The following is a 13,148-nucleotide window of genomic DNA, read 5'->3' on the forward strand; positions in this document are numbered from 1 at the left end:
ATGAGGCCAGTAAACGCAGGGCAGCTCCTGGACCAGGTCTGCGCCTTGCGCCACTGTGCACACGGCCAGCCTCACATGCAGACCCAGGTCACTGGGGCGAGGGGCAGGGAGACGTGAGAAGGCAAAGTCCCTTCCCATGGATGAGATGTGATGGAGGTGCCCAGACTGCAATGAAGAAACAGTTGAACAGCCTCAGGACAGATGACTCACAGAAATGGCCAGAGGGGTGGCAGGGGGCAGGAGTGGCGGTGGCACAGGATGTGAGGCACTCGGCACCCACCACTTGCCCGTTACAAATACCTTCAAAGTAAAAGAAACCTGGACGTAGCTAACACAGGCCACCATTCACTCCTTCATTCCCCAGACGTCTGTCGTGCCTTCTCTGTGCAGGGTCCCTGGGTCCCGAGGCTGCAGGGACACAGCCGGAACAGGGCGAGACCCTGCCCTCGGCGTGCTCCTGGAGGGAAGGCACATCTCCCTGGGCAGCCACCGAGACACAGGCTTTGGGCAACAGACCTGTGTCCTGTGAAAGCCTGTGGGCCTGAGTGAGCGGCCAAACGCAGACACCACCTCTGGTTGTAGAACACAGGGCCCTGGCGTGCAGACAGGGAGCAGGACAGGGCTCGTGCCCTCCTGTGCACTCGAGCTCCTGAATGGCCTCTCAGTGCTGACTGTCACTTGCAGAAGACACCTAGGCCCAGGCCCCTTCTCCTGATTCCTCCCGTCCCCTCCATTCCTCCCTGAAGGGCCCTCGGGGACAGGTCAGAAGCATTAGATTTTATTTGGGAAAACAGTGGCTGCAGAGTGCGCTAGTGGATGAGCGAGTGGGCAGCAGTGCACCGCCCTCACCGGCCCCCTGCGCCAGTGGGCAGGGGGCTTATGGAACACCTAGCCCAGCCGCGGGCAAACTACGGCCCGTTTGAAATGAATAAAACTATTGAAAAAAGAGACCGTACCCTTTTATGTAATGATGTTTACTTTGAATTTATATTAGTTCACACAAACACTCCATCCATGCTTTTGTTCCGGCCCTCCGGTCCAGTTTAAGAACCCATTGTGGCCCTCGAGTCAAAAAGTTGCCCACCCCTGACCTAGCCTCTTAGCTGCCACCACTCGGCAGAGACAGACTCTCCATGGACTAGCTGGCCTGGCCTCCGGGGTTCTCTGCGCTGACAACAGGCTGGTGGTAGGTGCAGGCCCAGCAGTCTCTCTGATCCCTGCAGGGACAGCGCAGGGGGGACCCAGCCCATGTCCTCTCGGAGCCCGGCCACCATCAGCTAATAACTCTCTGCACAGATGAGCGTTAGAAGCTGCGTCTCCGGCCGGATATTGGGTGCATTCAGTCGTGAAGTCAATGCCATGTTCAGCTCCCAGAGCTTGGCGCAGTCTGAGGACAACAGGGGAGACGCCTCAGTGCTCAGATGGCGGCGTCCGAGCAGAGCATGGCGCCTGTCCCCAGCCGCTCTGCAGGGTGTGGGGACAGCCAAGGACGCTCAGGTCCAGCGTCACAGCTGCTCACGTATGGGCTGGCACTTAAGAACAGGTGCCTCTGGCTCGGATCCGGCTGTGCTGGCTCCCTGCACACAGGGCCGCATGGTTCCTACTACTCAGGGGCTAGCTCCGGGACAAGCGCCTCTCAGGGTGCCAGAGAGCAGGCTGAGGGTGTAGGAAGCACCGGGAGCAGGCTGCCGGGGCCTGAGAGGTGGCCTGAGCTGAGTGGGAAGGTGCCACCTGCAGCTCCTACCGCAAAGAGCCACGTGCTACCACCTGAGCGGCTGGCGGCCCTGCGCCAGGTTGGCGGCCGCATGCTCATCATGCAGCTCCTTGATGCGCAGCAGCAGCTCCTCCAGGTTCTCACCCGTGACCGCCGACAGGGCGATGGCCTTCTCGCCCAGGCGGGCCTGCAGCGCGGGCAGGTTGGCTCGCGCCTGAGGGAGGTCAATCTTATTGGCGACGACGACATGGGGGCGCTCAGACAGGCCTTGCTTGTACTTATCCAGCTCGTACTTCAGATCCTCGACTTGGGCCCAGGGCTCTGGCACTGCCAGGTCCACCACGAACAGGAGGAAGCCGCAGCGCTCGATGTGTCTGAGGAAGGCCACCCCCAGGCCTCGGTGCTGGTGCGCGCCTCGGATGATGCCCGGCACGTCGGCCACTGCGGGGACAGAGCGGGGGCGGGCCACCTCCGGCCCGTCCCCGAGGTCTAAGACTTTCCTTTCAAGGAGCACCTTAAACCCACGTCGATCGAGTCACTGTCTCGGTGACTCATCAGGCCAATTGCCACGAAGGCATTTCAGCTTTGAGTTTCACAAGACGCTTGGAAATATTTGGGTGACAGGCACAGTGACAGATCCATCCAATAAGGAACATTTACTCACTGGAATTACACATTCCAGTCTTTCTGGCTTCAAAAATGATTTTAAAAGGAGGACCCTGCTTCCTCTAACCCATTAATAATTTGATTACTGATAGATTTGATTATCACAGAGTACCTGATGAATGGAAAGTGCCATAGAAACAGGGCTACCTACAGCAGGCTTGCTATTTTTAATGGGTACGTTATCTTCTGGGGAAAGTTTCCTTATCTCAGAATGGTAACGGGAAAGCTTTAAAATCACAGCGGGCTCCAGGACTGGCACTGCTGAGTTCCCAAGAGGAAGGGGAGTAGAGGCAGCAGGAAGGAACAGCCTTCCCAGGTCAGAAATTTACATCCTAATTCCTGGTTGCACCCACAGGCGTCGGCATGGGGTGGGATGAAAGCGTAAACCCTAACTAATGGCCACAGAATCACAACTGTTCACTTAAGAAAAATGATGCTGCTTTGCAGGCAGAAAGCTGCTTGCTAACGGTTCCGAACGACCCACCTCACAACCCCCACCTTCGGGAGGCCTACCTGCTACTTGCTGGTGGTCCTCATAGTGCACAATGCCCACGTGGGGATTCAAGGTCGTGAACGGGTAGGCAGCCACGGCGGGCTTTGCATTTGAAATGGCCCGGAGAAGTGAGGACTTGCCTGCATTGGGGAATCCGACCTGCAAGACAGGGGGATGTGCTACCATTTCCTCCATCTGGGACAGACCGAGATCAGGGTGAATCGCAGGATTGGGAACCACACAGGTGAGGGCATAGCCCCTGTTCAAGGTCAAAGGATGCCAACTGGGGTGAGTTGCCCCTCTCTTGCAGGCTGGTGGCATACCCCATCCACTAGAAACCACTTTTCCACAGCTCAGTGTGCAAAGCACCCGCTCCTCCCACTGGGGCTCGGGGATACCCACCATGCCAGCGTGGGCCATGGTCTTGAGCTCCAGGAAGAGTTCCCGCTCCTGCCCAGGCTCCCCGGAGGTGCAGGTGACAGGCGCGCGGTTATCGTTGGCCAGGAAAAAGCGGTTGCCCTTTCCTCCTGCCCCGCCCAGAGCGGCCACATACTCATCCCCGGGGTGTGAGAGGTCAGCCACAACTTTGTTTCCCTCCTTTACTAACGTGCCCATGGGGACCTGAAAAATAACGAAGCATTTGTCGGGGAGCAGAAAGACAATGAACAGACCAGGTGCTTTCTGTTTGGGAGGGGGTGCAGGGCGGGACCTAGCGAGGAGCCCCTCCAGAGCCACCGAGTTCCCGGAGACAGGTCCCAGCCCTCCAAGGATTTCACGGGGCTGGCGGCACCCCTGGGAACTGTGCACACGGCTTTTCAAACCGTGTGTAACCCATGAGGTGAGGGGATGCAGCAGAAACGCTAAGCTAACAGCAGTGCTCAGAGGGCCCGAGAGAGTGGGGACAGCGGGTGGCTCCTGGGCCAAGGTGAGACAGACTGGGGACCTGTGGGTTCCCTTTTTGTAAAATGTAATGATTTTGAGACTTAAAAAAAGTGTATCACCAGAGGAGTGAGGATATCTTTTTCCATTGATTTTTAGAGAGTGGAAGGGACAGGGGGTGGAGGGGAGGGAGGGAGGGAGGAAGGGAGGGAAAGAGAGAGAGAGAGAAAGGGAGAGAAATATTGATGTGGGGAAGACACATAGATTGGTAGCCTCCTGCTCGAGCCCCAACTGGGGCCGGGGACTGAACCTGCAACCAAGGTACATGCCCTTGACCAGCAATCGAACCCGCAACCCTTCAGTCCTCAGGCCAATGCTCTAACCACCGAGCAAATCCTGCCAGGGCGATTTTGTGACTTTTTCAACAGGTCATACGGCACATGGTATAAAAATCAGTACAAAGTCCAGGCTGGGGTTTGCTCTGTGGGAGATGGCTGTGTGGTTCAGGCCATGGGCCCCTGCGGACCACAGCTGGGAACCTGAGGAGCCTGAAGGTCTGGACTTGGGGAGGGCATGCTCTGCAGATGGAGCTTACCTGGACATAGAGGAGAGCGCCATTTCGCCCGAAGCAGTTTTTCCTGCCACCGTCTTCTCCATCAAAGCCCTGGTACTGGGACAGGACCGAGGACAATGACTTGAGTTGTCGGTCAACTAAAAGAGAGAACCTTCATGTTCCTTTGTGTTAAAAACAAAATCGGGCCCTCGCTGGTTTGGCTCAGTGGATAGAGCGTTGACCTGTGGACCAAAGGGTCCCGGGTTCGATTCCAGTCAAGGGCACGTATCTCGGTTGCTGGTTCCTCCCCCACTGGGCCCTGATTGGGGCTTGTGCAGGGGGCAACCAATCGATGTGCGTCTCTCACATCAATAAATATTTCTGTCTTTCCCTCTCTCTAAAAATCAATGGAAAAGCCCTAGCCGGTTTGGCTCAGTGAATAAAGCATCGGCCTGCGGGCTCAAGGGTCCCGGGTTCAATTCTGGTCAAGGGCATATGCCTGGGTTGCAGGCTCCATCTCCAATAGCGGGTGTGCAGGAGGCAGCTGATCAATGAATATCATCATTGATGTTTCTAGCTCTTTCTCCCTCTCCCTTCCTCTCTGAAATCAATACAAATATATATATTTTAAAAAATCAGTGGAAAAATATCCTTGGGTGAGGATTAAAAAATAATAACTAAAAATAAAGTCTCCATAACAATAGTGCTAACAATTAAAAAAATAGATAAAATACAAGTCTACTTTAAAAAAAACACACAAAATCGGCTGCATATTGTTAACTTTCTTCAGTCTAGTTCTGGAACATTAGGAATGCACATGGAAACAGAACAAAGCCAGAGCAGAAGTTACTAAAGTAGCAAAGTGATATTTTAAAAAGCTATAAATTCTTATCTTCTTTCAAAAAAGTACTACAATTTCTGAAAAATTCAAAATTACCCACAATGTTATCAATTTTTAAATAGCTACACTTTATTAGTTGGGAATGTTTCCAATTTAAAAGTAGTTACATTTTATTTTTTTAATTTTTTTATTTTTAATATATTTTATTGATTTTTTACAGAGAGGAAGAGAGAGAGAGATAGTTAGAAACATCGATGAGAGAGAAACATCGATCAGCCGCCTCCTGCACATCCCCCACTGGGGAAGTGCCCACAACCCAGGTACATGCCCTTGACCGGAATCGAACCCGGGACCTTTCAGTCCGCAGGCCGACGCTCTATCCACTGAGCCAAACCGGTTTCGGCTACATTTTATTGTTCTGATATTTACTAAGCTTCCGGTGCTAAAAATGTGCTGAGTAATCAATACCCTCCCACCAGCACTTACCTAGATGGTAGCATACATTTATCCTCTGACTGTCGTACTATAATGTTAGGTTTCCTGATAGGAAGATATCTCTGTGCACCTGAAATTCTTTTTAAAACCCACTATCAAAGTTGGGTTTTGGTGCATTATTTAAATGTAAACATTCACATAATTTAACAAAAATGATGCCCATACATCAACTTCTGAATTCAAATTCCTGTCAGGATGAGAAGGTGGAAACTTTCTGCCCCAACATGTGCAGACACAGTGGTCCTGCCCAAGCTGCCCCTCAGAGCACCTGCCTCTCAGGATGATGTGGCCACCGTTGCCTCCATCGCCACCATCGGGACCCCCAAACTCCTTCCGGGGCTCACTGTGGAAGCAGCTCACCCCGTCACCTCCGCGTCCCCCTCGGACAAGCACCCGGCGATGGTCCACAAAATGCCTTTTCTGCAGAGAGCACAGACCCGGTTCGTCACGAATGCTGCAATCCTCGAACCAAGCAGCCCCTGGAGCACCTTTCTTACCTACGTGCTTTAAAATTAGAGTCAATGATGCTACTATCACTAATCTCTCCTAAAATGCAAATGTAAGAACAGTTCCCAGCAGACGTGCAGAGTGAGGAAACAGTTCCCACAGACATGCAGAGTAAGGAAAACATACTCAATGACAAACTCAACATGCCCAACTTGAGGAAACAGATTTAGAAAATATTCCTGAAACAAAGCGTCGTCTCAGCTTTTTCAAACAGAAACACATCACTGAAGGGCATCTCCTTGGCCTGCCTGAATAGGGCTCATTTGTAAACTCAGCGATGCAGAGAGAGCTCCTATGGGAGGGTGAATGTCTCTCCAGGTCTCTTCAGTTCCAGCTAAAGAACTGAAATCAAGCAGGGGACTGTTGAATAGCTATTGGCTCCAACAACAAGTTCAGCTACCCAAGAAGCCAGGGCGAGGCACCAAGGTGCCACCCAGCAGGCCATCCGGTCCTGGGAGTCCACCAGCTTCCTGCGCTGTGTGCAGAGACAGATTGGCCAGCACCTGCCCCTCCATCAGACCCAGGACATCTGCCCCTCCACCTGATACACAGATTGTTGTTTTAAGAAAGCACAAATATTTTCAGAATTTTTGGCACCACCAACCATGAATGACTATTTTAAAAACTTGGCATATAATCTTGCTGTATGCCAACATCCAAAACCCATCCAATGGATGCCTAGGTGCCGGGGCTCGGGGGTTGAGCGTTGATCTATGAACCAGGAGATCATGGTTCGATTCCCACTCAGGGCACATGCCCGTGTTGTGGACTCGATCTCCAGTGGGGGGGGGCAGAGAGAGCTCCTATGGGAGGAGCCTATCTCTCTCTCTCTTCCTCTCTGTAAAATCAATGATTCCCTCTCATCACTGATGTTTCTCTCTCTCTTTCCCTCTCCCTTACTGACATCAATAAAAATATACACACTGACGAGCACGTGGAGGTGAAGCCTGGCTCCATTTTCTCCGCTGGGCAAAGACAGTGCTACGGACACTGCTCTGAGCACTGGCGCTTCTCCAAGGAAGGTCTGACCTGGAGCCCCGCTTGGGAGGAAATGAGGTGGGGCTGTCCTTGAATTAAAGTAAAGCACACTCATGTTTGTTTTTTCTCACTTGTGTTTTACATGGTAAGTTTCATTTCATCATCTTCAAGTCCTACCTGTGTCCCTTCAATCATATAATCAGGACAGATGGAGACACGACAACGAGAACTCACAACAAAGCCTGTGAGAGGGAAACTTCAGATCAGTTCCTTCCCGGTCAGAAGTCTCACCAGTTTCTTCTCGGAGAGCAGTTTCTTTCTGGAGGGTTCCTTGGCACAGTCCGCACAGCTGAGCGAGAGCAGCCGGGGGGCAGTGCACTGCAGAAGCCGGCCCAGGGCTGCCTGTGGGGCCAGAGTCCAGCGCCCCAGGCCCTCCAACGTGCTCCGCGATCCTGCGGACAACAGCCTCCCAGGCATCATGGCTCCCTAACAAAAGTCAAATTGGCAAAATAAGGTCCCTGGTTTACACGTGAACTTCAAACAAACTAAAATCTCATGGATGTTTTTGGAACAAATAAGTAAACTGCAGACTATGACTTTCTCCTGTCACTTGCCATGCTGGACGCTGAGTCATGAAGAGCTACAGGCTACCTGGGGCCAGGTTTGTGTAGACAGGGTTTGTCATTAAACCTCTCTCGACCCTAGAAACACTCCCCCCATCGAATATGAAGTATCTGCTAAATGAAACTATGACAGGAAATCGAAGCCTAAAATAAAAATTTCTGAAAAAACTAAAGCACCATTTACACAAATGCTGCGCTATTATCTTGTGCAGCTTAAATGTCAAACTGAAGATGAAACAGCTCTTCTAACTAAGCCAATAGGTAGAAGAATCAAAATCAAAATATTTTGACCCAAGTGATCATCCAAAGTTTATGGGATGCAGGTAATGTAGTGCTCGGAGGGGAAGTTACGGTCCCTCCTCCCCGTCCGTGGGGACACAGGCCAGGACCTGAATCCTTGGATAGTGCCAAACCCTACAGATACTATGTTTCTTCCCTATATATATACATACATGCCTGTGATAGAGTTCAATTAATAAATCAGACACAGTACAGGATTAACAACAATAATGATCAAACAGAGCCATTGTAACAAAATGCGGCTACTGAGTGACTAAAGGGGTGTGGAGACCTAGACGAAGGGGCGGGACAGAAAGGAACAGCAGCAAAAAACTCCATCACGCTGCTCAGAACAGGGTGCGATTTAAAACTTATGAATTGTTTATTTCTGAAATTTTCCATTTAACATTTCTTTTTAAAATTTCTATTTTTATTAATTCCAAAGAGTAAGGGAGAAGGAGATAGAAACATCAACGATGAGAACCACTGATCAGCTGTCTCCTGCACGGCCCCTAGGTTGACACTCAATCACTGAGCCAGACTGTCCAGGCAACATTTTTTTTTTTTTTTTTTTTTTTAAAGAGAACCAACCTGCAACCCAGGTACATGCCCTTGACCGGAATCGAACCCGGGACCTTTCAGTCTGCAGGCCGACGCTCTATCCACTGAGCCAAACCGGTTTCGGCATATATGTTTTCTGATGGTCTTAGCGGACCCCTGTGAAAGGGTTGTTCGACCCACAGGTTGAGAACCGCTGGATTAGAGCCTCAGCCTGCGCATCAGAGTCTCGGGTTTGATTCCGGGTCAAGGGCAGGGCACATACCTGGGTTGCAGGTTTGATCTCCTGCGGAGGCAACCAATCAATGTGTCTCTCTCACATTGATGTTTTCCTTCCTCCCTCCCTCCCTCCCTCCCTTCCTCCCTCCCTCCCTCCCTCCCTTCCACTCTCCCTAAAAATCAATGGAAAAAATAGTATTTTCGGGTGAGGATTAACAACAACAAAAAGGGGTCACCCGCATGAGCCCTACAGGCATCAAAGGGCAAGAGAACACCAAGGAACCACTTGTGTCTCAAACTCAGCAAGTTCCTGAAAAATGCACCTTACCACAAAGACAGAAGAAGAAATAAAAACAAAACAAAAGAGAAAAAAAACCCACAAAGAAAACAGAGAAGAAACAGAAAATGTCAATCACCCGTAACTACTAAAGGAGTTGAATTTGTTATTAAAGAACATTCCCCATAAGAAAACGCCAGACTCAGGCTGCTTTACCGGTAAATTCCATCAAACATCCCAGAAGTAGCAACAGCAGTCTCACATGAACCTTCTCGGAAAACGGAAGACGTGAGACTACACCCAAACCATGTCATGAGGCCAGAGAAGCCCCAATACCCAGCTGACATGACGGGAAAGGAAATGGCCATGAACACAGAGGCAAACAATCCCAACAACGTCGTGTCCAACTGCGTCCTGCACATCACACTGCAGGACCAGGCAGGGTGACGCTGGCACACGAGGCGCCATCAGCAGCGGCATCCCACACTGGCTGTCACACACCTGGCAAAGGCCGCACCTACTCCCGAGCAGGGAAATGAAATGTCACTGGGAAGGGAAGGGGACGCTGTCAAACCGACAGGCCACAGCCAACACCACACTGACTGGAGAAAGACTGGAGGACGCCCTTGCCTACCCCTTCTGTGCGACACTGTCTTTTAGACACTGGAATAAAGAATTTTTTAAAAGGAGTTTCTTTTTAAAAAATATTTTTTTATTGATTTTATAAAGAGAAGGAAACATTGATGAGAGAGAAACATCAGTTGGCTGCCTCCTGTACGCCCCCTACTGGGGATCAAGCCCACACCCCAGCATGTGCCCTGACCAGGAATCAACCGGGGACCTCTCAGGGCACAGGATGACACTCAAATGACTGAGTCACACCAGCCAGGGCTGCAATAAAGAAATTTTTTTTAAAAAAAGTAAAGACAGCCGAAACCGGTTTGGCTCAGTGGATAGAGCGTCGGCCTGCGGACTGAAGGGTCCTAGGTTCAATTCCGGTCAAGGGCATATGCCTGGATTGCGGGCACATCCCCAGTAGGAGATGTGCAGGAGGCAGCTGATGGATGTTTCTCTCTCATCGATGTTTCTAACTCTCTATCCCTCTACCTTCCTCTCTGTAAAAAATCAATAAAATATATTTTTTAAAAAAAGTAAAGACAAAATATAGAAGGCCTGATTGTTTCCATAGAAATCTACAAAACCTGATTAGAATTAATAAATGAACCAAGCAAGGTTGCAGGTTACAAGATTAACACACAAAAATCAATTGTATTTTTTTTTTTTTTTTGATTCCCTGAGACCCCGCCCCACCCTCAATTGTATTCTTATATACAAGCAGCAAACAACTGCATTGGCAGTAACACCAGTTACAAAAAGTTCCCGGACATAAGTTCAATGATAAACATTCGAAACCCCTGCCTCACTCTCTGCAGCATTCTATCCTTGGCATCGTTCAGGAATTAGGTCATCTAGTCCTCATAACAATTCTGTAAAGAAAATGAGGAAACTGAGACAAGGTAAAATGACCTACCCAAGGCCGTGCTGCTGTGAGATGGGACAGGCTGGAGTATGAAAACAGGTTGTTAAAGGAAAAACAACAACTCACCGATCACCAGCACTGCATGCAGCTAAGCCCGCTGGCAAGCGATGCCGTCTGTGCTGAGGTGGCAGAAACCAGGCTCCCCGCCCTGGCAACATGAAACCTGAAGATGGACTGCAGAGGTGAACAGTGACAAAGCCAACCAGAAACCTGGCCGCCCACCTGGCCTAACTTGGAGTACATCCCCCTTCAGCGCTTCGATCTGTTTGGAAAACCCACTGAACCAGTACCTGCCAGGTGAACCATTCAGCTGTGTCTCACACTGTTACTTGGTCTTCATTTTCCTTTTAATGCTGTAACTGTGCAGTCCAATAAGCTACCCATCGGCCACATGTGGCTACAAATTTAAATCAATTAAAAAACTTGAAAATGTAAAAACTCAGTCATTCAAGCCACATTCCAAGCACTCACGGCCACATGTGGCCAGTGGGCACCAAACTGGACAGCACAGATGGGAATGTGTCCGCCTCAACACGTTTACCTGGCCAGGTGAGCAGAGTACAAAAGATGAGACCGTGCGTACAAAAGCCCTGGCCCAAGTTGGACGAACTTTGATTCCAGGATGGGGCTTTAGAAAGACTCGAGAGCCCAGCTGGTGTGGCTCAGTGACTGTCGACCCATGACCATTCCTGGTCAGGGCCCAGGCCCAGGTTGCAGGCTCAAGCCCAGTAAAGGGTGTGCAGGAGGCGGCTGATTTCCCCCCATCATTGATGTTTCTTTCTATCCCTCTCTCCCTCTCCCTGAAATGAATATAACCAAAAACCATTTCTTTTTTTTAAATAAAGACTGGAGAGTCACACGGCAAGGGCTACGCTTCAGATATAGCTACTTTGTTCCCTAAAGTGTGAAGTTCAGTTCTACTGGGCCATGGGAGTTATTATTGCCAGGAACCTCTGCCTGACCTTGTATGGAAACTTTTATATTTATCCCTTACAATAACTGTATGAGCGGGCAGTAGTGCACATGGGTGTCCTGCTGCTTTGAGGCCCTGCCCCTGGGCTCCCGATCTCTGGCAGACTGGAGGAGCAGGAGGCCAGGAGGGTGACTTCCCTGCCCCGCTCCATCCCTAGATGGCACCGCTGCCTTCTATAACTGCCCCTCCCCTTGTGCCTTGGTGTCTAGGGGTGGAAGCCACTCCAAGGTCACCCCTCCAGGTTAAAACACCACCTCTCCCGTTTCCTCACTCTCCCTTCAGAAACCCTCCTTAAATTCTCCTATGTGGTGGGGCCATGATTCCTGGCCCTGACATTTTTTATGCCAATTTTAGAGCAGGGGAGGCTGGGGCGGGGTGAAGCAGCTTGCCCAAGTCACAGTGCACTCTGGCCTCCCAGCAGGAATCTCCCAAGTGAAGTAGGCACACACAACCACTTCCCAAGGTTAACTTCAAAGGAGCCAGCGTTCTGCTTCTTAACGTTGGCTGTGTTCTCTCTGCTTAAACAGATCTGAGAGCAAACTTGCATTTAGAAGAATCGCGCGTTCTGCCTCCCCTACCTCCTTTCCGCGGCGTCCTCGCCTTCACAAAACAAAGGCACCCTCTGGGACGCCCGTCCTCGCCTGCCGACCGGCGAGCAGAGAGCGGACCTAGTAAACTCGCCTCCCGGCGAACGGCAGCCGTGCGAGCGAGTTCACTGGAAAACCACCCAGCGGTCGAGGGCTGCACGGGCAGTAACACTTCAATGAAATGTTCATAAAAACCGGTGTGTGCTAACGCTGTTCTGTGCCACTAACAATTATAAAGAAGCATCCAGAAGACAATGTTTAGTATTTAGGTCCGTGCGTCAAAGGGAAGATCTGAGCTCCTTAAACTGGGTGCATGAACGCAGGAACGGGAGGAGCTGGGGCGGTTCGTGGGGCCCCGCGGAAGGCGCACTGCCGGGCTCCCGGGCCGGCTTCCCAGGTGCCCGCGCTCACGCCCGCGGCGACTGTCCCGCTACACACAGGACGGGGGCGGAGGGTCGCCTGCTCGGCGCCGCTGTCCCCGCTTACGGCCTCCTCCCTCCTCCCCCCTCCCCGACCTGGGCCTCCCGAGGCAGCGGCCTCCGCGCCCGCACTCACCTACTCGGAAAGGCTCATCACTTCCGGGGCCGCGGCCGCGCCAAACTACTTCCGGGGACCGGCCCGGACTGCGCACGCGCAGCGCCTCCCCGCGGGCACCCCGCCGCAGGCTGTCCGCCGGCGCGGCGCGGCTTCCCTCCGGCCTCCGAGCCCCTTCGCAGGGCCCTCGGCTCCATCGTCCTGTCTCTAATGCTCCTCCGTCGTCCTCGATCAGAGTGTGGTCTCGGGTGACCTCACCGGCCGCTCCCCGGCACATACCTGACCTTCACTCTGGCCGGAGCTCCCAGCGAGGGGGTCCGCGCGGGGTAGCGGACAGTGCTAGAGCCCCGGGGGTCAGCTCCCCGCCCCCGTGGGTCGTCAGACTTTACAGGACAGCCTGCCCGAGGTGGCCCGCTGGACACTACCCCGGTA

General features: G+C 51.8%; 1 protein-coding gene across 7 annotated transcripts; it reads right to left on the reverse strand.

The window, feature by feature from the left end:
• Positions 1-762: 762 nt before the first annotated feature.
• Positions 763-12,853, reverse strand: MTG2 (mitochondrial ribosome associated GTPase 2). Of its 7 annotated transcripts, none has more exons than XM_059705142.1 (9): positions 12,738-12,755; positions 10,689-10,796; positions 7,418-7,612; positions 5,914-6,061; positions 4,348-4,463; positions 3,276-3,494; positions 2,894-3,032; positions 1,092-2,155; positions 763-888 (listed from the first exon to the last, which is right to left on the reverse strand). In XM_059705142.1, exons 3-8 carry the CDS (start codon positions 7,604-7,606, stop codon positions 1,761-1,763), a joined length of 1,206 nt encoding a protein of 401 aa, XP_059561125.1. In that variant the 5' UTR covers positions 7,607-7,612; positions 10,689-10,796; positions 12,738-12,755; the 3' UTR covers positions 763-888; positions 1,092-1,760. The 7 variants fall into 7 exon arrangements, with proteins under 7 accessions (XP_059561125.1, XP_059561127.1, XP_059561123.1 ...); XM_059705144.1 differs by lacking the exon at positions 12,738-12,755 and adding an exon at positions 12,174-12,731 and having other exon boundaries at positions 10,689-10,785; XM_059705140.1 differs by lacking the exon at positions 12,738-12,755 and adding an exon at positions 12,174-12,731.
• Positions 12,854-13,148: the final 295 nt, after the last annotated feature.

The sequence above is a fragment of the Myotis daubentonii genome, chromosome 8 (genome assembly GCF_963259705.1).
Source record: "Myotis daubentonii chromosome 8, mMyoDau2.1, whole genome shotgun sequence".
Lineage (NCBI taxonomy): Eukaryota > Metazoa > Chordata > Mammalia > Chiroptera > Vespertilionidae > Myotis > Myotis daubentonii.

What these genes read in the sequence shown, in the direction of transcription:
- MTG2 (XM_059705146.1), bottom strand. Translation starts at nt 7,606, where the DNA reads ATGATGCCTGGGAGGCTGTTGTCCGCAGGATCGCGGAGCACGTTGGAG. An exon ending in GCGCTCTCCTCTATGTCCAG is followed by an intron (nt 3,495 to 4,347) that starts GTAAGCTCCATC and finishes GTTATTTTTCAG; the next exon opens with GTCCCCATGGGCACGTTAGT. An exon ending in GGACCACCAGCAAGTAGCAG is followed by an intron (nt 2,156 to 2,893) that starts GTAGGCCTCCCG and finishes CTGTCCCCGCAG; the next exon opens with TGGCCGACGTGCCGGGCATC.